The sequence below is a fragment of the Erythranthe guttata genome, chromosome 4 (genome assembly GCF_056151865.1).
Source record: "Erythranthe guttata isolate IM_541 chromosome 4, IM_541, whole genome shotgun sequence".
Lineage (NCBI taxonomy): Eukaryota > Viridiplantae > Streptophyta > Magnoliopsida > Lamiales > Phrymaceae > Erythranthe > Erythranthe guttata.
Window position 1 is genome coordinate 14,779,360 of NC_142536.1, and position 27,661 is coordinate 14,807,020.

Here is a 27,661-nt window from a genome sequence, read left to right on the forward strand (position 1 = left end):
TAAATAGTAATATTGAATGCCAAAACAATAATAATATTATTGTTCCAAACAGTAATTTTACTGCATGATACAATAATATTACGGTTGGAGACAACAATATTGCAGGCCAAAGCGATAAAATTAATTAATATATTAATACTACTGTGTTAACAACAATATTACCGTATGTGACGATAATATAACAATTAGGACAATAATATTAATATTAACACAATAATATTATTGTCTTTGTCTACAATATTAGTGTATCAGTCAATAATATTGCAAGTCAAGACAGTAATATTAATGAAATAGTTTCATTAATAATTATGTGTTCTTTGTTATTTAGGATAAATTACAAACACCCCCCTGAGGTATGGTCAAATTACAAAACCCTCCTTCTTGTTTGGATAATTACATCTACCCCCTCAACTATGATTTTTCTTAGACCTCCACCTTTATGGTGTCGAATTCAACATAGTCATCTAGATTCCGTGAAATGTGCTCTAGTTTGTACTATTTTTATGTAAAAAATACAGTTTCTGATGCACCACAAACTGATATATACAAGCTAAAAATCACATATTATGGTCATCTTGCTTCATAATGTAGAGTTTGAATGGGATAAAACGGGTACAAAAGTGATAATATTCCGTATAATCTCGAAGATTCCACTAAATTTGATGAGTTGAGGGGTGGTTGTAATTATCCAAACAAGAGGGGTGTTTTTGTAATTTGTCCATACCTCAGGGGTGTTTGTAATTTACACTTGTTATTTATTATGATTATTAGCAAGGGTCATTTGTGTCTTTTCATGTGTAGCTGCTCTCATTTGTGTTCGTTTGGAGAGGACCCTGCCTCTAATCCTATCTCAAACTCTGCAACTCCAATTCCTGAATATTCAAATTTCAATCGTCTTCTTCTACTCCTCCACCCATAGCGGAGAAACAAAATCCAGTAGCATTGAAGTAAAGATTTATTTGCCCAAACTTGAAAAGCTTCAGAATCATAAATGGCGGCTTATGCAGCTCTAGTTTCACTTATGACTACCATGGATCATATCCAGAATCATCATTTCTTTCGACAAGATCCAGATGGAATCTCTCGGCGATAAGATTCGTTTCTTGCTAGAATTCATAGAGGCTGGTTATTCCCATGGAGTTCACGTGTTCGATGGTGACTACTACATCGACACCACCGGGGAAGAATACTATGGTCGGATTTGACGAGCAGTTGCTTCGACTTTTGGACAAGCTCACGGGGCAACGATCTAACCGGCAAATCATTCCAATCGTAGGCATGGGCGGCATTGGTAAGACTACTCTCGCCCAAAATGCTTACGAACATTCACTTACTATGCACCGTTTTGATATTCGTACTTGGGTCACGGTATCTCAAAAGTATAATGTGAGAGAACTTTTTGTTCAACTTCATTCAAGGCTAATAAGTAGTGAAATCAATGGTGAAATTGACGAGCAATTATTAGGACAAAAGTTGCACAAAATACTATGGGGTCGGAGATATCTGATTGTAATTGATGATATTTGGAGTATTGAAGCTTGGGAGGAGGTAAGTCGTTTCTTTCCAGACAACAACAATGGAAGTCGAATTGTTGTGACTACAAGGATATCGAATGTGGCTACTCACTTCGACTCTGCGTGCTTCGAGTTGACTTTTCTAGATGAGGATAAAAGTTGGAAACTATTTTGTGAAAAAGCATTTGGTCAAGTCGGTTGCCCTTCCGAGCTAGAAGATATTGGAAAGGAGATTGTTAAGAAATGCAAAGGACTTCCCCTTTCGATTTCTGTGATTGGTGGGCTTCTTGGAAGATCCAACAGAACGCATAAATACTGGAAAAATATTGCAAAAGATTTAACCTCGATTCTCAATTCTGGAGAGGACGAGAATTGCTTGAGTATATTATCTTTGAGTTACACCTACTTGCCTGTCTATCTTAAACCATGTTTTCTATACATGGCGATATTTCCAGAAGACCATGATATTCGTGTCTCCCGACTGATCAAACTTTGGGTAGCCGAAGGGTTTATAAAATTGAATAAACCGCAAAGCTTGAAAGATATTGCACGAGGTTACTTAAATGATCTCGTTGATAGGAATCTCATTTTGAAACATAAGTTGGGATCGAATGGAAGAATTAAATTTTGTAAGATCCATGATCTTTTGAGAGATTTATGTCTAAAGATGGTTCAGAAAGACAAGTTTATGTGTATGATGGAAGAAAATCCAGGAGGAGTAGAAAGGGAACGTCGTATTGTATGTAACAGAAAGGGGGTCCGTCGTCATACTTTGCAATTAGCACCGCTTACCCGTACTTTGGTAACGAGCAAAGACGGTCGATTGTCCAATAATAGATTGTTGAGAGTAATGTCTTTCAACGAAGGGAAGAAAAAGTATTTACACCGGCATATTGTTGACCAAGTTAACATGCGGTATCTTGCTTATAACGAATTCAATTACTCTTCTTCTTCTGTCAAGCTTCCTACGTCGATAGACGTACTCTGGAATTTGCAAACAATAATTATTAGAAGTGAAATCGAAGCACCGTCTCAAATTTGGGAGATGCGACAACTTATGCATGTGGATATTCGTAAGTTGTACCTTCCCGATCCTCCTCAGAATAAAATACAGGATGAGTTTGTTTTGCAAAATCTGCAAAAACTCGGGAATGTAACACACTTCGTGTGGAGCGAGGAGGCTTGTAAGAGAGTCGTCAATGTCAGGAAATTGCACATAGAGTACCATAACGACTCGAAAAGCTCAAATGACTATTCGCTCCACAATATTAGCCGCTTGCGTAAACTTGAATCGCTTACGTTCGTTTCTTACGGTCAACGTAATTTGTTGCAGAAGCTCACGTTCCCGAGTTCGCTCAAGAAGTTGCGCTTAGAAGGTTGCAATGTTCGCTGGGAAGATTTATCGGTGATTGGCTCGTTGCCGTATCTTGAAGTTTTGAAACTGAATGTGGGTTGGGTGGAAGGCGAAGTGTGGAATCCCGTCGAGGGGGGATTCCTTCGCCTGAAATTCTTGTCAATATTTTTTTTTGATATTGTTTATTGGAATGCAGACTGCTCGCATTTTCCGGTTTTGGAGAAACTTGAACTCATGGGAATGGATAAATTGGAAGAGATCCCTTTAGATATTGGAGAAATACCAACGCTTGAACTTGTCAAATTAAATTGGTGCACCGAGTCCGCCGCCATTTCTGCTATGAAAATAGCGGTGGAACAAGAGAATAATGGTAACGACGTACTTCGAGTTCAAGTTGATTTCGAGACGAAGGAACAATTAGAGAGTTTCAAGAAGAAGGTGGAACAATTAGCAACGAGCTTTACCGGAAATAATTTTCAAGCCAATGCGTAATTCTAGTTTCAACATTGAGTTACTCCACCTTCTTGTAACAAACTTGGGGCTTATTATTTTTCTTTTCTTTTCTTTTCTTTTTTTCGTTTGAGGTCGTTGTGAAGTTTATAAGATGTGCTTTTTATTTTCTTGTGTAAGCAAAATAGATCTCTAAATTTCATTTTGGAGGCTCGTTTAACGTCTCTAAACTTCATTTTAGAGGCTCGTTAAGAAATATGTTGTTCAATAATTCCGAGTTGCATAGGGTCTTCGATCTCTCCTTACTATAGTCCGTCATAACAAATTCGATCGATACTATATTTGTATCAAATGATTAATTAGTACTAAATAACTATTAAGAATTAGCATGAAATTAAGTGTTTTCTTTTTCTTTTTTTTCCGCCTTCGGGTAATGTCTCTTTTGCCCCTCAACATATCATACCTCTACGCTTCATCTCTTGTCTAGTAGCATGCTGTTTTCCCCTGAGATGCATCTCGAAGCAGTCCTCGTTCATGCAGCTGACGTGGCACAGCTCACAAAACACCGGCTTCTTCTTAGCCACGACCCCTCCAGCTTTATTCCTCCTACATTCCTCAAGTTCGTGCAGTTTGGCCTTGTGCTTCCGCCCCTTCAAGTGCATCTCCATTGTATCCCTATCCGAGCAGAAAATTTGGCAAACATTGCACTTCGGCTGCTTTACGGTGCAGTTCCTCGTCTTCAGCTGCATCCACACCAGCTTCGCTTTGTGGGGCCGGCCCCTCAGGTGGTCCTGCATTGTGGTCCCACTTGAGCAGCTGACCTGGCAGAGCTCGCAGAATAAATTCCGGGGGGATTTATTCACCGCTTTGCTGCTGTTGTTGTTACTGTAGGCTGGCGGTGGATTTAGCAATTCTTGAATGTCGATTTGCTTTCTCTTTAAACTCGAACGTGGCTTTGTGGGGATGATTTGCCCTGGTAAATATTTTTGCCTTGGAAAATATTTTTGCCTTTGAGTTTCTGTGTCGGTTTACGGAATCAAAATATCTTCTCAGGTAGAGTTTTTGCCGGAATCTGTCGACGAAAAAAGGGATTTTAGTTAACAAACATGGAAAAAGGACTTTAATTTATTTTTGCAAAAATTAGAAATAAAATTTGTTTAATTACCAATGGGAGTTCAAATGATGAGTTATAACTCAGAAGTTTTTTGTCGAAAAGTTTGCTGGGGTTTATCCAATCTTTATGAGGGGATGACGGATTTATGAGGCTCGATATTTCATCAGAATATGGCTCCTGAATCATACGAAAAATACGATAAATTCAGACAATGAATTCTTTTAATTAGTACATTTTGATGCAAGAACTCACAATTTTTATCAAACTCTGCTCTGTGTGATATTGGGGTCGTGGAGACGGAAACGTAAGTCTTGGATGTTCCATCGAAGATTGTACCTTCAACCGGGGAATTAAATATTTATTCAAAAAAAGTAAAAAACGAGCGGTAAATTGTTAATTAAGGTGAAAAAGGTTTGAGATAAGAAACTAACTTTTGATGAACATGCGTTCGTCCAATCCCCGAAGCTTGGAGATCGAATCAGGGTTTTCACGACTTCGTTATTCGGACTTGGAACCTTATAAAATAGGTGTAATTATGTAGAAAATGTGTCGTAAACTGCTTGTTAGGAAAATATATATGATGTAACAATAACATTTATCATATGTAATCAGAAAGAATGATCAGCATATACAAGTTTGTCCCGAAAAAATATACGCGAAAAATATCTGCAGAAACTATTAAAAGGCTCGTTTTCTTATTCGAAACCCATACTTAAAATACATTATTTTTTATTTCCATCCAAGAATGTAAATCAGAGCAACAAAATTAAGAAGTTACAAGTACAACATAATCAAATTAGAGCCAGACAATTAATTATATTTATTCTTGTAAAGAATGCAAGAAAATGAGTCATTACATGTAAAGACAGATGTGAAGAAAAAAAAAATACGAATGCGAGAAAGATCGTACCTTTTTGCGGGCCGCTGCCTCCCTTTGAAGAGCTAATTGCAAACCGGACTTATGCTCGAGAAACATTTCTCGTTCGATTAAATTGGATCCCTTCAAAGAACAGTTGACACAAAATTAATACATTTCAAGAGAAGGGATTGATTATTTAAAACAACACACACACACACATACATAAGTTTATGTGTCTTTGATGAGAGACAATTCATCTATTCGAGCAAAATAGATTGTAAAGAAAAAGTAGAATAGACTGTACCTCCATTTCCAAAAGGTTTTGAATGTATGCACATTTTGCACATGCATCCTTTGCTCTTGCTCTTCTGAAAATAAATTATTTATTTATTTATTTACATATACTTCAAGGAGGTACCACCTATATATATAACATAAAATTAAAATGAGAAAAGTGCAAAAGTACTCATGTGTAATCTCAAAATATTGAAAATTCCCCTGTAATAAATAAACTAGCAAAAGAAACCCTTGTCAAATTTAGTTAAAGGCACATTACCCCAGACGCAAAATCGTGCAGCTCAGTCGCGGTTTGTGCGACTGCTATTCGATTTTTTGACGTGAAATGTCATAATTGCCCCGTGAAATGGTCCCACACTATCACTTCACTCTCCCTCTCTTGTTCATCAAAGGCAGCGGCCGTGCGGCGACATGATATTTTTTGGGAAGTTACAATCAAGTCCCTAATTTAAGTTTCAAAAATTTAACATAAATTGCAATTGGGCCTCAGTTCGTAGATTTTTGGCCCATATTTTATACTATTCTAATTTTATATTATTTTATTGAAGGGCATATTCGTCACACGACTAAAACATCAACGGGTCGAGTCTGTTATTTTAAAAAAAAGTCACAGGAGGCTTTTTGTTAGTTTATTTATTAAAGGGGGGTTTTTCAGTAATTTCAGTTTACATAGAGGTAAAATTCTTGTAAATCCTCTTCTATTCCGCTACACCAAACCCTTCACCGCTGCTTCCTATCTTCGCCACTCTCCTCCGGCCATTCTTCCAGGTAATTGGGTTGCTGTGGATATTATTCCGATTAACGGACGAGACATTTCAATATATCCAACAACTGATGTCCATGCAATGTATAAAATGAACTGGCAGTTTGCAGTATTTTTAAAGGTCTTTTATTTTTATTTTTTTTACGATACAATAAAGATCAGTATTGAAATAACTGATGAATATTTTCCACACCGATAAAAAGTAGAAATACTACGTTCGAGTATAGCTGGTAAAAGAGAATTGAATTAAGATGAACGAACCAGAATCATCTTCTCCATCAGAGCCACCTTCCTCATCTGCGTCTGGGAGTTCTGAAAAACGGACACGCATAAATGAAGGTTGAATAGATATTGAAGCAAAATGAAATTGATGGTAAATGAAAATAACAAATTACTACTTTTCGATAATACAAATTCTTAATTACAAGTCAAATCACATTTAACATGCATACAAAATTACTAGCGAGCAATAGCATGATTCTAACTAAATGACTTAATATAAAATTGGTTAATGAAAACCCGTACGAGCAATCATCAGAAAAACAATCTTAATATCCACACTTAATCCCACGAAAAAAAAAAATAATAACTTGCAAAACATGTCGCACAAACTTCTTTTTTTTTACTGCATACATACCTTCTTCATCAACCTCATACTCGTTAATTATATCACTTTCATCGAGAAAAGTCTCTTCGTCGTTATCCTCGTAATCATTTGGAGACGGCCCACTCATTTCTGCAACAACAATAACTTCAGTTAATTATGCTAAAATATATAAAGCAGTTTTACAAATTAAATTTCAAGAACACACAAAATCCATCCCATTTTCCCAACAATTGAATAAATTTACCCATTTCAAAATTAGGGATTTTCGAGATGTGAGCAAAGATTATTCGAATGCCCTCAACCTGGTTAAGGGTTTACTTATAGGTTAGGAAGGCAAAAGGTTAAGAAGTAGTATTTGTTTACGGCTGAGATTATTTGTCCAACACCATTTTTCTATTCACACTACGAATTTCATTTTGAAAAATAATACCCTAAAATAAAAAATACAAATTTACCCTTTTTGAATAAGATAAGAAAATATGTACTCGAGGTAAGATACAAATATCCCCAATAAACCTGTTTACAGATTTCCATTTGAACAAAAGCATAAAACAAAACACAAAACCAATCTTCAATTTCGAAAGTAATAAAATAAATTTTGATTATAAAATCAAACCTATAAATTTCAGCTGAATTTTTATTTTGCTTACTGGTGACTTCTTTGTTTCGTACGGAACGATGGGCTTCCGAACGGCGGTTTGATGAAGGTGGAGGGCAGCGGCGGTAGATGGCGGCGCTGTTCAACTTATTTTCTTAGTGAGTCTGCCGCTTTTTTCTCTTTTATTTTTGTCGCCTTATTTAATCTTTCTTTTGCTTTTAATAAAGTAAATGGCAAATAAGGGGCTTAATTATTGATTTATCTTTTATTTATAAATGATATTTAAGTTCAATGAACCCGAATAATCATATATAACCTCACTATTTATTAATTAATATAAATATTTAATTTAAAAAATTATACCCATAATCTGCAATCAAATCTCTTTCAAAAATTATTTTCCTTCAATTCAGTTTTTTTTTTCTTTTCTTTTTTATTTTATTTAATAATTTTATTTATTTCTCTATTTCAATTTAAAAGAAAATTTTGTAATTATATTATTTTCTTTTGTATTTTCGGTCACTGGTATTGTTTTGGAACTGAGTAGAGCGGTACCCTCAAATCCTATCCACATAATTATTTTCCGATTCCTCAATACTCACTCGTCTTCTTCTAATCCAATTACCATTGAAGCAAAAGATTTATTTGCCCAAACTTGAAAAACTTCAGATTCATAAATGGCGGCTTATGCAGCTCTAGTTTCACTTACAACTACCATGGATCATATCCAGAATCATCCTCTCTTTTCTATTTCTTTCGACAAGATCCAGATGGAATCTCTCGGCGAGAAGGTTCGTTTCTTGCTAGATTTCGTAGAGGCTGATTATTCCCATGGAGTTATTATTACAAGCAAACAATTCGAAATTTTGGAGAGCCAAATTGCAGCTGCAGCCTATGCTGCTGAAGATGTAATCGAATCTCACGTGGTCGACCAAATTCACCCAATGAAAGATTCCAAAAGGAATTCTGTGCCACTACTCTGCTGCTTCAAGGAACCTGTAACTGCTGAATCCGATCCATTGCACCAAATTCCCGGTGGTTCGGTTTCGTTGCTCGATCTCCAAACGGTAATCGAAGAAATGGATTCCATCGAAAAAAAGGTTATGGAGTTCAAAGATGAAATTGGATCCAAAGACGATCGTTATATGCAGCAGCCCACGTGTTCGATGGTGACTACTACATCGACACCACCGGGGAAGAATACTATGGTCGGATTTGACGAGCAGTTGCTTCGACTTTTGGACAAGCTCACCGGTCAACAATCTAACCGGCAAGTCATTCCAATTGTGGGCATGGGCGGCATTGGTAAGACTACTCTCGCCAAAAATGCTTACGAACATTCACTTACTATGCACCATTTTGATATTCGTACTTGGGTCACAGTATCTCAAAAGTATAATGTGAGAGAACTTTTTGTTCAACTTCATTCAAGGCTAAAAAGTAGTGAAATCAATGGTGAAATTGACGAGCAATTATTAGGACAAAAGTTACACAAAATACTATGGGGTCGGAGATATCTGATTGTAATCGATGATATTTGGAGTATTGAAGCTTGGGAGGAGGTAAGTCGTTTCTTTCCGGACAACAACAATGGAAGTCGAATTGTTGTGACTACGAGGATATCGAATGTGGCTACTCACTTCGACTCTGCGTGCTTCGAGTTGACTTTTCTAGATGAGGATAAAAGTTGGAAACTATTTTGTGAAAAGGCATTTGGTCAAGTCGGTTGCCCTTCCGAGCTAGAGGATATTGGAAAGGAGATTGTTAAGAAATGCAAAGGACTTCCCCTTTCGATTTCTGTGATTGGTGGGCTTCTTGGAAGATCCAACAGAACGCATAAATACTGGAAAAATATTGCAAAAGATTTAACCTCGATTCTCAACTCTGGAGAGGACGAGAATTGCTTGAGTATATTATCTTTGAGTTACACCTACTTGCCTGTCTATCTTAAACCTTGTTTTCTGTACATGGCAATTTTTCATGAAGACCATGATATTCGTGTCTCCCGACTGATCAAACTTTGGGTAGCCGAAGGGTTTATAAAATTGAATAAACCGCAAAGCTTGGAAGATATTGCACGAGGTTACTTAAATGATCTCGTTGACAGGAACCTCATTTTAAAACAATATTTGGGATCGAATAGAAAAATTAAATTTTGTAAGATCCATGATCTTTTGAGAGACTTATGTCTAAAGATAGTTCAGAAAGACAAGTTTATGTGTATGATGGAAGAAAATCCAGGAGGAGTAGAAAGTGAACGTCGTATTGTATGGAATAGAAAGGGGGTCCGTTGTCGTACTTTGCAATTAGCACCACTTACCCGTACTTTGGTAACGAGCACAGACGGTCGACTGTCCAACAATAGATTGTTGAGAGTAATGTCTTTCAACAATAAAGCAAAGAAAAAGTATTTACACCGGCATATTGTTGACCAAGTTAACATGCGGTATCTTGCTTATAACAAATTCAATTACTCCTCTTCTTCTGTCAAGCTTCCTACTGTTAGAGTAGGTGACCAACAAGCCAACTTGTGGCTGTGGTCTTTCGTATTTATTATTGTAATAAACGAACCTTCATTCGTATTAATGATAAAACATCTTGGCATTCTATATCTTTGTCCCTTTGTCACAAGCATAGATATAGTCCTTACAGTTATTACAAGTACTAGTAATTGATCGTTAGGATTGTGAGATATTTACTCAAGTATTATAACTGTTAAACGTGTTCCTAGTCGAAGGGTTACGCCACTAATGAGGATATCGGCCTTTCCCATTAAGACTAGCACTTAGTGTATGTGTACTGCATCTCATCAGTAAACGGTATTGTGATATCGGCATGCATAAGTGGGTGCTCGTAAGTTGACGAGTTCACTGAACTCCCTCACCCTAGAAATCTCTAAGTGGTTCCCAATAATCGAGTAGAGATATCTATGGTATAGTTGTACACCATTAGTCCTTATGACCTAGACATCACCGTGACTTCACTAGAGGACCAGCTGTATCGTGACCTGTCCCTGAGTTCCACCGAGGACCATCCCAAGGGCCAGTGTTCGTGCAGTCCGAAATCTAGTGGGAGGTCTGTGCATTGTAGTCGGGGATTCGATCGCTAGAATAGTCTTGGATGTCCTGTGTGTTCTGAAAGTTTGTAATCATTCTAAGTCTCTGGCCAGAGCTGACTAAGTGATGATTAGAGAATTCGATTCTCTAAGTCATGCACGTGACGATTACAACACTTGGAACGATCGCACCGTCATCGAACATATAAAGAGGTCTCGATGAACCAATGCCTCTAGTTCGATCGGGACATATGCATCGAAGGGACCGTACTGTACGTTAACTATATCTGAAGGTTCTTGCAGGCACTTCATCTGTATCTAGGGAATCATGACGCGTAGTTGCTAGACGCCAATCTTGATTCGTTGGGTGATTAAGGTGAAACGAGCTTCATCTTAATCGTAACTCGAAGGGGACGAGTTTTGACCACAATGGGTTGTGGGCCCACGGCTAGCTTACACCTGAACCATCGAGGGTCACACTGCTCGTGCACATGAGATCTTTGAATAAACGGTCAGAGATAAAATAGTTTATCTTTGCATAATTGGAAGTCAATATGATTGAATCCAACATTCGTAATTTGGAATTACGAATGAGAATAAGAAAAGGAAAAGAATAGGCGAACATGTTAGTGAACTTTCTAAATCGGGAAGTTTCCAAATTTAGAAAGTGCACTGAACTAGGGTTTCCACTTTTGGAAAGTTGGAAAATGAGAGATGGCACTCGTAATGACGAGGAAGTTATAATGATTCCGAAAATGTAATCGTTGCAATTTTTCGGTCATTGAATTGAGAGATACGAGCAAGTAGAGGAACTAACGAGCTTAAGCTGTTGGGCCCAGTCCAACTTAAGCCCGCTAGGGTTATATGCAAGGGACTATAAATACATGACTTATAGCCCTTACACAAACACATGAAACCCTAACCCTAAAGCGGCCGACCCTCTCTCTCTCGCCCTCTCTCCCGCGCGGCCACCACCGCACCACCGTCGCCGCTCCGTCGCCGGAACCGGCCGTTCGTCGGCCGTTCCTTGATTCGGTATTCTTTCTCCTTTCCTTTTCTTCCGTTTTATTCTAACTACTTCGTGTCTAGTGCCACGATTTAGTAGATCGAAGTATACGAGGTGAAATCCGAGAGGAGGAAGACTGTAGATCGAAAAGTCGAGGAGCAACGCACGAGCCGAAGCCGCACGCTGCCCCACGCGCCGTCCCGAAGCCGCGCGTACACTACACGCGCCGCCGTGACCTCACGCGCCGCTGCTGCCCCGATTCTACGGATTGGTTTCCGTAGTAATCACGAAGTGCTAATCGCTCCTACCTCACGCGTCAAGAGGTAAATATACGAAACCCTAGTTTCGTTTAGGGTTTAGTTTAAACTATGATTTCATGCTTGTATTTGTATGATTTTATGTGATTATGTGTAATCGGTTTTTAATCATTGCAAGCATGTTATTTGGTTTAAATTGCGAGCATGTTAATTGATTTAAGTACGGTTAAATTTATTAGCATGTATGTTGTTTTATTTTCGCTGGAAGCGCAAAGGTACGCAATTAATTGAATTTAATTTATCGGGCATGTTCTTATGTGTTTTAAAGTCGTTTAAATCGCATAAATTTTTGTTTTCCGCTGCGTATGCGTGCCCGAAACCCAACAGTGGTATCAGAGCTCGTTGCGCAATTAATTGCGTTCGCATTTATATGCTGTGATTTTATGCATGTTCGATTTATTAAAGTAGTGATTGTCGTATTATGTAATTGGGAGTTTTCGTAAGTTTAAAATATTTTTGAAATATTGTTTAGAATTTTTCCAGCTTTAAAATTGTTTAAAATTGGAAAATCGGATCTGAAATTGTTTTAAAATGTCGGTTTTTTAAATGTTCGGATCGAACCGGTCGAACCGGCCGGTTCGATGGTTGTGTGCGATCTAGTTGACCGAATCCACGTGGATTCGGGTCGGTCAGACCGGTTCTCGGTCCGACTGACCCGGCCCACTGATTTGGGTCAGCTGGACCGGGCAGAACCGGACCGCTTGGGTCCGAACCGGTCAGACCGGTTGGGCCGAACCGGTTCACTGAAAATAAAAAAAAAAAAAAAATTATTTCAGATTTCTAAAATTAAACTTAAAACAAATTGATTTTAATTTTTGGAAAATTATTTTCAATTAATCCCAATTAGATAATTGGATCGACAATCATCTATTTTAGTAAATAGGTGTTAGATTAATTAATTAATTTAAATTGTTAAATTGATTTCAATTAATAGAACACATATATAATATTGATTATAGTTCAACTTAATTAGTAGTACCTCAACATTATTTGAATGATTTATGCTAGTTGAGGTTCTATAATTATTTTGAAAAACTCGATAATTAATTAATGTAATTAATTATGTAATTAGGTCGTATGTTCCTCTTAGGACAAATATGCGTTTCCATATACCTTTAGAGAACATAGATGTAGGAATCACATAGACCAATCCGAACCTTCTGATGAGATAAAACTTTTAATAAAAATCCCTCATTCTTAATTTAATTAAGAATCATTTCAAGCTATAAAGAAAAAACCCAATCTGTTGAGTTATTTCTTTCCTTCTGCCAACGGTTGGATTATGTGTAGCCCTTTGCTGTAGTGCAGTAAGCCGTGTTAGCGGGGAGTGCTATGGTAGAGTAAGCTGTAATTCAATTGACATATTGATGAAGGTAGCCATAGAAAAGGGTTATGTTGGATTAACGTGGTCGGCTAGATTAACTAGGGACTGCATTAGTTTGACATAATCAAGTTCTATGAGCATCTTTGATTGGTAGGTTAGACTTGACACACGACGATTTTGATATTCGCGAGATTAACTTAGGTCATTATCAAGTGTGAGGAAAATTAATTTAGGGTCATATTGTGGATATGATTGATTGTGATCTACCTTTGGGCAAATATAATCGGGCTAGATTAACTACGGGTTATATTTGTCTATTGGACCTAAAGCCCATTAAGAAAAATCAGTTTTCTCGTTTGTCTACTAGAGGGAAGTGGAACTCGATAAAATTAGTGGGAGAACAATTAAATAACATAAGGCCAAACATTTAATTGTAACAATCATTTAACGCGAATCTCTAATAATCCTCTTCCCTATACCTCTCAGATAATCATGTCTAAGAATCCCATAATGTCAATCCTCGACAATAAACTCAATGGCCCTAACTACCTGGATTGGTTGCGTAGTCTTAAGCTTGTGCTAACCATTGAGGGGCGTCTCTATGTTTTGAACGAGAGACTTCCCGCCACTGTACCTGCCACAGCGACTGGTGCTGAAAAGGAAACTTATGAAGCTTGGAAGAAAGATGACACACATGCTAGGTGATATATGATAGCCGCCATGGAGCCCGCGCTTGCGAGAAAATATGAGTCTCACATGCATGCTTTCGATATAAAGGCTCATCTCGATAGCATGTATAGTGAGAATATTAGGGCATCGAGGTACATTGCTACAAAGGAGTTGATCACAGCGAGACTGCGCGAAGGGACTTCGGTCCACGAGCACTGTCTCAAAATGATCACTCTCCTTGAAAAGCTAGTGCATCTCGATGTCACCCTCCCGGCCGAGCTCTCGTTGGATTTGATCCCGTTGTCTCTTCCTAGTTCCTATGAATTGTTCATAGTGAACTTCAACATGAACAAACTAGATCCTCCCTTGGATTAGTTAATGAACATGTTGGTCAGTTTCGAGTCCACCATTAAGAAAGAGAAGTCTGTTCTCATTGCTGTTACTTCTAGAAAGAAGAGTTCTTCCTAAAAGAAGAAAAATGAAAGAGTTCCCTTTCCAAACAGCAAGTTCGAAGTGGGTGAAGGTAGTGGGGGCCCCTAAGGCGAAATTCAGCAAAACGTAAGGAGATAGGTCAAAACCCCGCACAACTTTGGCACGCTAGATTAGGTCATGTCTCTTTAAGAAGGATGAACGATTTTGTTAGTGAAGGACTGTTCTCTTTGGAGGACGTGAAATCACTACAAATTTGTGAATCTTGCCTTAAAGGAAAAATGACCAAGTCACCCTACAAAGGGAAAATGGAACGAGCCGAGGGTCTTTTGGATTTGATCCATACAGACGTATGTGGTCCACTAAGTGTTAGTGCGAAGGGTGGATATAACTACTTCGCTACCTTTACCGATGATTATTCTAGGTATGGGTATGTATACTTGATGAAGTACAAGTCTGAAACATTTGAAAGGTTCAAAGATTTTAGACACGAAGTAGAAAAACAACTCGGACGAAGTATTAAGAAGCTGCGATCCGATCGTGGTGGGGAATACTTGAGCATCGAGTTCATTGACTATCTAAAAGAAAATGGGATACAGTCCCAATGGACTCCACCGGGAACTCCTCAACTTAATGGAGTATCCGAACGTCGGAATCGAACTCTATTAGATATGGTTCGATCAATGATGGGGTTCACAAACTTACCGGCATACTTGTGGGGTCATGCACTCCGTACTGCCGCGTATTTGCTGAATAGAGTTAACACCAAAGCAGTTAAATCCACACCTTATGAACTTTGGCATTCCCGGAAACCCAATTACAAACATATTAGGATATGGGGTTGTCCCGCTTATGTGAAGCGATTAGTGGGAGATAAGTTGGATAGTAAATCCGACTTGTGCTATTTTGTGGGGTATCCCGAAGACTCAATGGGATACGAGTTCTACTATGTCAAAGAAGCAAAGACGTTTGTTTCGAGAAATGCCACCTTTTTGGAAAGGGAGTTTCTATCCGATAGAAAGGGCAGCATGATAGAACTTGAAGTAGTTCAAGAACCACAAAGTGAAGTTCAAACACAAGATCAAGCAATCGAACCAATACAACAAACCACTAATATACCTCCTGAACCTACGGTACGTAGATCCGAAAGAGTTCGGAAAATGCCGGATAGGTTATTCCTCCTCGAAAATGATGAAGATCATGTTGATCTTGGACGAGATCCAAGAACATACAACGAGGCCGTATCGGATGCGGACATGGGACATTGGCTAACTGCCATGAAATCCGAAATGGACTCCATGTACTCCAACAAGGTGTGGACCTTGGTAGATCCACCTAAGGGAATCGTTCCCATAGGCTGCAAGTGGATCTATAAGAAGAAAATTGGAGTTGATGGAAAGGTATCGACCTATAAAGCTAGATTGGTAGCAAAAGGATACACTCAAAGGCAAGGTGTTGACTATGAGGAAACCTTTTCGCCAGTCGCGATGCTGAAGTCCATTAGGATTTTGCTGGCCATAGCTGCGTGGTATGACTACGAGATATGGCAAATGGATGTGAAGACCGCCTTCCTTAATGGAAATATTGAGGAAGAAATCTACATGGCGCAGCCGGAAGGCTTCATATCTTCTGGAAGTGAGCAAAAGGTTTGCAAGCTCCAGCGATCCATTTATGGATTGAAGCAAGCATCCCGTAGTTGGAACATTAGGTTCGACTCAACTATCAAAGAGTTTGATTTTGAGAAGAATCCGGAGGAACCTTGTGTATACAAGAAGGTTAGTGGGAGGGCAGTAATATTTTTAGTGCTTTACGTTGACGACATTCTACTCATTGGGAATGATGTAGGAATGTTGCAGCAAACGAAAGCATGGTTGTCCACACGTTTCTCAATGAAGGATTTGGGAGAAGCATCTTATGTATTAGGAATACGCATCTATAGAGATAGAGCAAGAAAGATGCTTGGCTTATCCCAAAGCCTGTACATAGACACCGTTATGAAACGGTTTAGCATGGAAGAATCCAAGAAGGGATTCTTGCCAATGTCCCATGGGGTTCGTCTCTCGAAATCTATGTGTCCCCAAACACCTAGTGAAATCGAGGAGATGAAAAGGACGCCTTATGCTTCTGCAATAGGAAGCATAATGTATGGCATGCTATGTACGAGACCCGATATCGCGTATGCTGTGAGTGTCACAAGCAGATATCAGTCTAACCCCGGCCCGGCTCACTGGAAAGCCGTGAAAGATATCCTCAAGTACTTGCGAAGGACTAAGGATATATTTTTGGTCTATGGGGGTGCCGAGTTGAAATTAGAGGGTTTTACCGACTCTAGTTTTCAATCGAACGTGGACGACTCAAAGTCGAATTCTGGATTTATATTCACGCTTAATGGTGGTGCCGTGTGTTGGAAGAGTTCCAAGCAAAGCACGACGGCCGATTCCACTACCGAAGCGGAATACATTGCAGCGTCTGAAGCTGCAAAAGAAGGGACTTGGATAAGGAAGTTCATCCAAGAGTTGGGTGTCATTCCTGATGCTAGTGATCCAGTACCGTTGTACTGTGATAACACCGGAGCCGTGGCGCAAGCTAAGGAGCCACGATCTCATCAGAAGTCAAAGCATATTCTGAGGAAGTATCACGTGATCCGAGAGATCATTGATAGAGGTGAAGTTAAGGTTGAACGAGTCACCTCGGAAGAGAACGTTGCAGACCCCTTCACGAAGCCTTTACCGAGATCGGTCCATGAGAAACATCGAGAGTCGATGGGATTGCGGTTTATGGGTAGTTGGCTTTAGGTCAAGTGGGAGATTGTTAGAGTAGGTGACCAACAAGCCAACTTGTGGCTGTGGTCTTTCGTATTTATTATTGTAATAAACGAACCTTCATTCGTATTAATGATAAAACATCTTGGCATTCTATATCTTTGTCCCTTTGTCACAAGCATAGATATAGTCTTTACAGTTATTACAAGTACTAGTAATTGATCGTTAGGATTGTGAGATATTTACTCAAGTATTATAACTGTTAAACGTGTTCCTAGTCGAAGGGTTACGCCACTAATGAGGATATCGGCCTTTCCCATTAAGACTAGCACTTAGTGTATGTGTACTGCATCTCATCAGTAAACGGTATTGTGATATCGGCATGCATAAGTGGGTGCTCGTAAGTTGACGAGTTCACTGAACTCCCTCACCCTAGAAATCTCTAAGTGGTTCCCAATAATCGAGTAGAGATATCTATGGTATAGTTGTACACCATTAGTCCTTATGACCTAGACATCACCGTGACTTCACTAGAGGACCAGCTGTATCGTGACCTGTCCCTGAGTTCCACCGAGGACCATCCCAAGGGCCAGTGTTCGTGCAGTCCGAAATCTAGTGGGAGGTCTGTGCATTGTAGTCGGGGATTCGATCGCTAGAATAGTCTTGGATGTCCTGTGTGTTCTGAAAGTTTGTAATCATTCTAAGTCTCTGGCCAGAGCTGACTAAGTGATGATTAGAGAATTCGATTCTCTAAGTCATGCACGTGACGATTACAACACTTGGAACGATCGCACCGTCATCGAACATATAAAGAGGTCTCGATGAACCAATGCCTCTAGTTCGATCGGGACATATGCATCGAAGGGACCGTACTGTACGTTAACTATATCTGAAGGTTCTTGCAGGCACTTCATTTGTATCTAGGGAATCATGACGCGTAGTTGCTAGACGTCAATCTTGATTCGTTGGGTGATTAAGGTGAAACGAGCTTCATCTTAATCGTAACTCGAAGGGGACGAGTTTTGACCACAATGGGTTGTGGGCCCACGGCTAGCTTACACCTGAACCATCGAGGGTCACACTGCTCGTGCACATGAGATCTTTGAATAAACGGTCAGAGATAAAATAGTTTATCTTTGCATAATTGGAAGTCAATATGATTGAATCCAACATTCGTAATTTGGAATTACGAATGAGAATAAGAAAAGGAAAAGAATAGGCGAACATGTTAGTGAACTTTCTAAATCGGGAAGTTTCCAAATTTAGAAAGTGCACTGAACTAGGGTTTCCACTTTTGGAAAGTTGGAAAATGAGAGATGGCACTCGTAATGACGAGGAAGTTATAATGATTCCGAAAATGTAATCGTTGCAATTTTTCGGTCATTGAATTGAGAGATACGAGCAAGTAGAGGAACTAACGAGCTTAAGCTGTTGGGCCCAGTCCAACTTAAGCCCGCTAGGGTTATATGCAAGGGACTATAAATACATGACTTATAGCCCTTACACAAACACATGAAACCCTAACCCTAAAGCGGCCGACCCTCTCTCTCTCGCCCTCTCTCCCGCGCGGCCACCACCGCACCACCGTCGCCGCTCCGTCGCCGGAACCGGCCGTTCGTCGGCCGTTCCTTGATTCGGTATTCTTTCTCCTTTCCTTTTCTTCCGTTTTATTCTAACTACTTCGTGTCTAGTGCCACGATTTAGTAGATCGAAGTATACGAGGTGAAATCCGAGAGGAGGAAGACTGTAGATCGAAAAGTCGAGGAGCAACGCACGAGCCGAAGCCGCACGCTGCCCCACGCGCCGTCCCGAAGCCGCGCGTACACTACACGCGCCGCCGTGACCTCACGCGCCGCTGCTGCCGTTGCAACGCTGCTGCCCCGATTCTACGGATTGGTTTCCGTAGTAATCACGAAGTGCTAATCGCTCCTACCTCACGCGTCAAGAGGTAAATATACGAAACCCTAGTTTCGTTTAGGGTTTAGTTTAAACTATGATTTCATGCTTGTATTTGTATGATTTTATGTGATTATGTGTAATCGGTTTTTAATCATTGCAAGCATGTTATTTGGTTTAAATTGCGAGCATGTTAATTGATTTAAGTACGGTTAAATTTATTAGCATGTATGTTGTTTTATTTTCGCTGGAAGCGCAAAGGTACGCAATTAATTGAATTTAATTTATCGGGCATGTTCTTATGTGTTTTAAAGTCGTTTAAATCGCATAAATTTTTGTTTTCCGCTGCGTATGCGTGCCCGAAACCCAACACCTACGTCGATAGACGTACTCTGGAATTTGCAAACAATAATTATTGGAAGGGAAATCGAAGCACCGTCTCAAATTTGGGAGATGCGACAACTTATGCATGTGGATATTCGTACGTTGTACCTTCCCGATCCTCCTCAGAATCAAAAACAGGATGAGTTTGTTTTGCAAAATCTGCAAAAACTCGGGAATGTAACAAACTTCGTGTGGAGCGAGGAGGCTTGTAAGAGAGTCGTCAATGTCAGGAAATTGCACATAGAGTACGATAAAGACTCGAAAAGCTCAAATGACTACTCGCTCCACAATATTAGCCGCTTGCGTAAACTTGAATCGCTTACGTTCTTTTCTTACGGTCTACGTAATTTGTTGCAGAAGCTCACGTTCCCGAGTTCGCTCAAGAAGTTGTGCTTAGACGGTTGCGATGTTCGCTGGGAAGATTTGTCGGTGATTGGCTCGTTGCCTTATCTTGAAGTTTTGAAACTGAGTGTGGGTCGGGTGGAAGGAGAAGTGTGGAATCCTGTCGAGGGGGAATTCCTTCGCCTGAAATTCTTGTCAATACTTTTTATTGATATTGTTTATTGGAATGCAGACTGCTCACATTTTCCGGTTTTGGAGAAACTTGAACTCATGGGAATGGTTAAATTGGAAGAGATCCCTTTAGATATTGGAGAAATACCAACGCTTGAACTTGTCGAATTAAAATATGAGTGCTCCGAATCTGCCGCCATTTCTGCTATGAAAATAGCGGTGGAACAAGAGAATAATGGTAACGACGTACTTCGAGTTCAAGTTCATTTCCATACGAAGGAACAATTAGAGAGTTTCAAGAAGAAGGTCGAACAATTAGCAACGAGCTTTACGGGAAATAATTTTCAAGCCAAGTATTTCTAGTTTCAACATTGAATTGCTCCACCTTCTTGTAACAAACTTGGGGCTTATTATTTTTCTTTTATTTTTATTTTTTTCGTTTGAGGTCGAGAAATGAAATTTATCATTGTGAAGTTTATAAGATGTGTTTTTATTTTCTTGTGTAAGCAAAATAGGTCTCTAAATTTCATTTTAGAGACTCGTTGAACGTCTCTAAACTTCATTTTAGAGACTCGTTAAAAGACTCAGTGTCTCTAAAATGAAGTCGATCTCGAGTGATCGAGATTCTATAAAATTAATTTCGATCTTTAGACACTTGCCCTTTTAAGAAATATGTTGTTCAATAATTCCGAGTTGCATAGGGTCTTCGCCTCTTCGGTCTCTCCTTACTATAGTCCGTCATTAACAAATTAGATCGATGCTATATTTGTATCCAGTGATTAATTAAGTACTAAATAACTATCAAGAATTACCATGAAATCAAGTGTTTTCTTTTCTTTTTTTTCCGCCTTCGGGTAATGTCTCTTTTGCCCCTCATCATATCATACCTCTACGCTTCATCTCTTGTCTAGTAGCATGCTGTTTTCCCCTGAGATGCATCTCGAAGCAGTCCTCGTTCATGCAGCTGACGTGGCACAGCTCACAAAACACCGGCTTCTTCTTAGCCACGATCCCTCCAGTTCCGTTCCTCCTACATTCCTCAAGTTCGTGCAGTTTGGCCTTGTGCTTCCGCCCCTTCAAGTGCATCTCCATTGTATCCCTATCCGAGCAGAAAATTTGGCAGACGTTGCACTTCGGCTGCTTTACGGTGCAGTTCCTCGTCTTCAGCTGCATCCACACCAGCTTCGCCTTGTGGGGCCGGCCCCTCAAGTGGTCCTGCATTGTGGTCCCGCTTGAGCAGCTGACCTGGCAGAGCTCGCAGAATAAATTCTCTGGGGATTTATACACCGCTTTGCTGCTGTTGTTGTTACTGTAGGCTGGTGGTGGATTTAGCAATTCTTGAATGTCGATTTGCTTTCTCTTTAAACTCGAACGCGGCTTTGTGGGGATGATTTGCCCTGGAAAATATTTTTGCCTTTGAGTTTCTGTGTCGGTTTTCGGAATCAAAATAGCTTTTCGAGGTAGAGTTTTTGCCGGAATCTGTCGACGAAAAAAGGGATTTTAGTTAACAAACATGGAAAAAGGACTTTAATTTATTTTTGCAAAAATTAGAAATAAAATTTGTTTAATTACCAATGGGAGTTCAAATGATGAGTTATAAGTCAGAAGTTTTTTGTCGAAAAGTTTGCTGGGGTTTATCCAATCTTTATGAGGTGATGACGGATTTATGAGGCTCGATATTTCGTCAGAATATGGCTCCTAATCATACGAAAAATACGATAAATTCAGACAATGAATTCTTTTAATTAGTACATTTTGATGCAAGAACTCACAATTTTTATCAAACTCTGCTCTGTGTGAAATTGGGGTCTTGGAGAAGGAAACGTAAGTCTTGGATGTTCCATCGAAGATTGTACCTTCAACCGGGGAATTAAATATTTAAAAAAAAATAAAAAGAAAAAGACCGAGCGGTAAATATTTAAAAAAAAAAAGAAACTAACTTTTGATGAACATGTGTTCGTCCAATCCCCGAAGCTTGGAGATCGAGTCAGGGTTTTCACGACTTCGTTATTCGAACTTGGAACCTTATAAAATAGGTATAATTATGTCGAAAATGTATCGGAAAATGCTTGTTAGGAAAATATATATGATGTAATAATAATAATTAACATTTAGCAGATGTATCAGAAAGTATATATGATCAGCATACAAGTTTGTCCCGACAGAAATATACGAATATCTCATTTATGATTCGAAATGCAGACTTAAACACATGACTTTGGATTTTTCATCCAAGACTGTAAATCAGAGAAAAAAAATTAAAAGAAAATGAGAATATACGAGCCAAGAAAATTATATTTACTATTGTAAAGATAAATACTAAAAATTTGATGAATTGAATGCAAGAAAGTCAATCATTACATGTAAATACGAAAAATTGGTTGATGCCTACCTTTTTGCGGTTCGCTAGCTCCCTTTGAAGTGCTAGTTCCAAACCGGACTTATGCGCAACAAACATTTCTCGTTCGATTAAATTGGATCCCTTCAAAAAACAGTTGACACAAAATTAGTACATTTCAAGAGATCAAGGGATTAATTATTATACGGGGAATGTAACATTTCTTAAACAAATTCGCAGAGCAATTACTGAAAAATGGCTGACACTCGCTTCGAATTCTTAAGAGGATGAGAGAGAGAGAGAGAGAGAGAGAGAGAGAGAGAGAGAGAGAGAGAGCTTGAAAATGGTTACCTTACTGAAAGCAGAAAAAAGACTCAATAGAGTGTGAAAACAAAAGGAGGCCTTAAAAATTAAATATGGTGTTTGTGAAGTACAACAGAAAGGACTAAAACACACACAAGGCATTATGCATGTATATATTTGCTTTAACAAGGGAATAATTTTTTTAAAGAGTTCTCAAGGGCATTCTTGTCAATAAAAATTCAAGTGTATTTTGGCTTAACATATGTTGTGGGCCTGTGGTAGATTATCATCACAGCCATCTCTTGCAAATGCTAAATTGCTAATTAGTGTGGGTCGTTCATTTGACACAATTCATCTATTTTTATTTATTTGAGCATCTTTACTCCAAATTATAATTTTCGGTGTATTTTTCATTGGAATTGCCATTTATCTGTCCACTTCAAGGGCATTTAAGCCCTTCCATCAATCCAACCAAAATCTTAATATCCTTATATTTTCTAATACATAAAAAACACAACACAACCCGTTATACTAATTTCATAAAAAAAAAAAATTAGGCAATGTTTGGTAGTATTTTGATTTTGTTTTCATTGATTACCCAAAACAAAATTATATTTATTACACTTCTCAAATAATTTTCTCAAAATAATTTCAAAAGTTTTTCTCTTCTTCAGACATAATGTGACTGCAACAGTAAAATGATTTACAGTAAAAAATGTCTTCACCCAAAAACAAATAAATATCACTTCATCTTTTAATTTTTTTCTTCTAAAATACATTTTTCTAACACTTTTAAACATGATGTGACTGCTACAGTGTATTTTGTCTCCTTCCAAAATATAAACAAACATTACTTTCATTCTCAAAATTTCCCCCCAAAACATATTTCCTAACAATGAAATCAAAATAAGTTCCAAAATGCTTTCAAACATTGTCTTAGGTTTGTTTATCTTGTAAAACGAATTGTGTCTATCGTGTCCCTAAAATTCTGAGAATTAGCAGTTATTATGGTGATTCGTCCCTTGAATGATGCAAGTGTCCTTCAGTTGGATGAATTTGTGGCTATTTCGGTGAAAAAATACGCGAAATTTTATAATCTGGGGCAAAGTGCAACTGAAACAAAATTTTGATGGGGAAAGAGTCTTTTTGTGGAACTTATAGGGGGGAAAGTGTCAAACGTTAAAACCTTTAGGGGGCAATGAAAACTTTTAGGGGGCGAAGTATATTTTTGTTCCTTATTTATTTATTTATTTATTTACATATACATAAAATTAAAAGGGAATGACTATAACAAATCCCAAGTTTTTCTCACTTCAATACCAAAAAAATAAAAATTGAATAATAAATAAGTAATGACATAAATACCCTTAATGAAAATAAATACTATACAAATATTAAAAATCTCATTTTTCTTTCTTCAATACAAACACACAAAATCCCTCAAACCCATCTTCTTCTTCACAAATTCCTTAACCTCTTCATTTTTCTTCCTCACAACAAACCCTTCTAAAAAATCTCAAAACTAAATAAATTAAAACCTCACAAAACTTATAAAATGGAGTTATAAGACAATAATATGGTAGTATATATGGAAGGAGAACACATTAAGGTAAGTATCGATGTCTTTTTTGAGCTTCGAAGTCGATTTTGAAGTTTTTTTTTTTTGAAACCCGCCGGCAATTTTCGACACATACAGGTCGATTTTTTGGTCAATTTTCGACACCAACGTGTCGAAAAATATATTTAGAAAAAAAAAAAAAAAAAAACAAATTTCGACACATACCTGTCAAAATTTGGAGAATTTTCGACAGGTATGTGTCGAAAAACACTATTGGTAAAAAAAAAAAAAATAATAATAATAATAAAAAAATTTACCAATAGTGTTTTTCGACACATACCTGTCGAAAATTCTCCAAATTTCGACAGGTATGTGTCGAAATTTGTTTTGTTTTTTTTTTTTTTTATATTTTTCGACACGTTGGTGTCGAAAATTGATCCAAAAATCGACCTGTATGTGTCGAAAATTGCCGGCGGGTTTCAAAAAAAAAAAAAACTTCAAAATCGACTTCGAAGCCCAAAAAAAACATGGATACATAACTTAATGGGTTCTCTTTCCATATATACTACCATATTATTGTCTTATAACTCTATTTTATAAGTTTTGTGAGGTTTTGATTTTTTGAATTTGGAGATGTTTTGGAGGATTTAAGAAGATGAAGAAGATAGGTTTAAGGGATTTGAGTTTGGAAAGAAGAAGAGATGATTTGTTTTTCTTTTTTTCCTGGTATTGAAGTGAGGAATAAAAATTTTGTCTGTATAAATTGTATTTTGGTTGATGAACGGCGTTTTTGTACTTTGCTAATAATTTTTTTTATTTATGGTTTTAAAGTAAGAAAAAATTGTAAAAACTTCTATAAAAAATAGTTTTAAACTAGGAGATACTAGTGAGAAAAATTTGGGATTTGTTTTAGTTGCCCCCAAATTAAAATTCTTGTAAATCCGCTTCTATTCCCCGCCAAACCCTTTCGCCGCTGCTTCCTCTCTCCGCCGCTCTCCTCCGGCCATTCTATCAGGTAATTAAGTTGCTGTAGAAATTGTTTCCGATTAACGGCGAGCCCTTTTCATATTTCCAATACTCTATTACTCGATTCTTGATGGTATTATGCTAAGCAGGTTTTTTAATTTACTTTTGGTTTCATTACAGCCCTGTGAAAGATATTAGCTATGATCTTAGAATTTTCAATTTATTTGAGTGGGTATTTGTGCCTCAATGTTTGTTGTTGTGGTCTATTTAGCAATAATTTCTAGAGTTGGGAATGGTGGCTTTAAGTATAATTGGGTTTCGATTTTGAGAGATTTTTTTTAGCTTCTGCGAAACTGCAATTTTTTTAAAGATAATACGATCATCTTTATAAATGCGGATTCATTGTAATTAATTTTTTTTTAATAATGCTGTACGTTTCAATGTGTTTTTTCATAGTCGAAATGGATATTAGTGATGATTTTTTATGGTGCAAAGAGTGTTGTTTAAAGTGATTCCTTGCTTTTTGATTATTTTCTCGAAAAGTATTGCTGATTTCGTATAATTGGATATGTTAAGAGATCTATGTCCGTCGTGTGATGAAGATGTAATTTTTTATTTTTTTTATTTTTATGTGACGAAGATGTATATCTGGTATGATGTTGCTTTATGCATCAAATGAGCTTTATTCGTGTTTTTTCTTCCTGGAAAGCAGCACAAGATAATATTGTTTTATTGTACTATTAGTTACCGACCATTCACATATTCGTGTTTTCATGATTAAACTTCTCAGGTACTTAGTTTTACGGCTCCACAATAACTATAGCATCAACAACGTCCATTCTTATATCCAAAATTAGTATGGATTCTGTAAAATCGGTTAACTTATCTATACAGAATAATGTAATTCAGCCACTCTTTATTTCTTCTGGCTCTTCGACTTTACACGAAGCACTAGAGCGGCTAATCGAAACTGCCAAAACTTCCGATGGACGTTTATCCCTTTCTTCCAAAGATATTATCAAACCAGCCCTCGAACTTTGCCAAAATCCTTTACGAGTCCCACACCAAGAACTTCTTTTAGCCGTAAAGCTACTTCGAAACTTGTGTGCGGGTGAAATTAAAAACCAGGACCTATTTATCGAACAAAACGGCGTTGGTATTCTTTCAACCCTCGTTGGTTCTGTGTGTTCGAATTCTGGTTCTGATAATGAGATACTTCGTATGGTATTGCAAGCGTTGGGAAATGTTTCGTTAGCCGGTGAAAAACATCAAGAAGCTGTGTGGGCCCAGTTCTTCTCCCTTGGATTTATCGATATTGCTCGAGTTCAAAGCAAGGAAACATGTGATCCTTTGTGCATGGTTATCTACACTTGTTCCGAAGGTAGTAATGAAAGATTGGTTGAACTGCTTTCCGATCAAGGGCTGGGTATCATTGTAGAAATCGTACGAACAGTTACAACAGGTAATCAATCTCCTCGTAAATTTCAAGATTGAGCTAATAAAAAACTCCGTTTCTTGTAAATATTTGATTTTTAATGCACCCCATTAATTTGAAATTTGATATTTGCAGTCGGTTTTAGTGAGGATTGGGTGAAATTGCTACTCTCAAATATCTGCTTTGACGAATCCTATTTTTCGTCAATTTTCTCTAAATCATCAATGGTAGTGATGGGCGTGATTTCAAACGATGGGGAAAAGGACGTGGGAGACCATATGTGGTTCTTCGTTGTGAGCGTGGGGGTGTTTATGTTGCGAATAAGGTGGCAGTTAAAGATGACCAAAGACTAGGAAAAACGAGCACCTTTTAAAAAAAAATGCAATTGTCCATTTAAATTGAAGGGCACGAAATTAGGCACTTATGAGCAACCCAAATAACACTTTACCGCAAATTAAAGTCAGCCCATTTCTTACTTTGGCTTTCACTCTCTCTCTCTTCACCAGTCGTTTCTCACTCTCTCGCTTCTCGGCTGAAGCATACAATCTACCTTTTTTCTCTCAATACGTGTATCTTCTTATCCTCAACAAATCTTGGTGATTTGTTGTCAAATTCTTCATGAGTTTGGTGGATGACTTTGGCGTATAAGTGCCCCCTATTCTCTTCCGCGCGTTAAGTACAACAAGAAGATGGGAAATAAAAGGGAAAGATAACGCCTTAGATATTTTGAGAGGAAAAAACCGAGTGAAGAGAGAAACCCTTTTTTTAGAAGAAAAAGCTCATTCTATCCGGTAAATTTCGAGCTTACTTCTTTACGGAAAAACAAGTGGGATTAGGCTGGAATTTAGGGTTTCATTTTTCTCTTTTTCCATTGTGATACACTGTGTGCGCGCTTGTGTGTGACTGCCTTGAGTGTTTGGAACCCCACTTGGATCTTGGACAAGTACTTGGAAAATCGAAGATTGAGCAGGAAAAACCAAACCCTTGTCGGAGCTTCCTCCATTGCAGACTTTGTGTTCTGCCCATGATCCAATTCTTTTTGGGTTTTTTGCAAGGACCAACCTTGTGTAATCTCAAATTGTTGAAAGAAATCTTGTATTAAAAGAATTAGCACAAAACCCCTATGAAAATTAATCAAATGCAATAAGAA

The 27,661-nt window shown here is 38.1% G+C and overlaps 4 protein-coding genes across 6 annotated transcripts; 3 read left to right on the top strand and 1 right to left on the bottom strand.

Annotated features, from left to right (window-relative positions):
• Positions 1-518: 518 nt before the first annotated feature.
• Positions 519-20,389, top strand: LOC148771221 (putative late blight resistance protein homolog R1C-3). The gene is made up of 2 exons (XM_088816966.1): positions 519-3,452; positions 20,357-20,389. Exon 1 carries the CDS (start codon positions 1,135-1,137, stop codon positions 3,358-3,360), a length of 2,226 nt encoding a protein of 741 aa, XP_088673092.1. The 5' UTR covers positions 519-1,134; the 3' UTR covers positions 3,361-3,452; positions 20,357-20,389.
• LOC105973471 (uncharacterized) lies at positions 3,485-22,500 on the bottom strand. 2 transcript variants are annotated; one of them, XM_088816970.1, is made up of 6 exons: positions 22,304-22,500; positions 21,852-21,935; positions 21,684-21,767; positions 21,484-21,609; positions 21,326-21,390; positions 3,485-4,326 (listed from the first exon to the last, which is right to left on the bottom strand). In XM_088816970.1, exons 1-6 carry the CDS (start codon positions 22,367-22,369, stop codon positions 3,768-3,770), a joined length of 984 nt encoding a protein of 327 aa, XP_088673096.1. In that variant the 5' UTR covers positions 22,370-22,500; the 3' UTR covers positions 3,485-3,767. The 2 variants fall into 2 exon arrangements, with proteins under 2 accessions (XP_088673096.1, XP_088673097.1); XM_088816971.1 differs by lacking the exon at positions 3,485-4,326 and adding an exon at positions 8,212-10,052 and having other exon boundaries at positions 19,388-21,390; positions 22,304-22,412.
• Positions 6,226-27,661, top strand: LOC105974582 (uncharacterized). Of its 2 annotated transcripts, none has more exons than XM_088816972.1 (3): positions 6,226-6,356; positions 25,867-26,538; positions 26,647-26,879. In XM_088816972.1, exons 2-3 carry the CDS (start codon positions 25,935-25,937, stop codon positions 26,862-26,864), a joined length of 822 nt encoding a protein of 273 aa, XP_088673098.1. In that variant the 5' UTR covers positions 6,226-6,356; positions 25,867-25,934; the 3' UTR covers positions 26,865-26,879. The 2 variants fall into 2 exon arrangements, with proteins under 2 accessions (XP_088673098.1, XP_088673099.1); XM_088816973.1 differs by lacking the exon at positions 6,226-6,356 and adding an exon at positions 25,022-25,125 and having other exon boundaries at positions 26,647-27,661.
• Positions 7,983-20,389, top strand: LOC105973470 (putative late blight resistance protein homolog R1A-3). Its single transcript, XM_088816965.1, has 2 exons — positions 7,983-10,052; positions 19,388-20,389. Exons 1-2 carry the CDS (start codon positions 8,234-8,236, stop codon positions 20,272-20,274), a joined length of 2,706 nt encoding a protein of 901 aa, XP_088673091.1. The 5' UTR covers positions 7,983-8,233; the 3' UTR covers positions 20,275-20,389.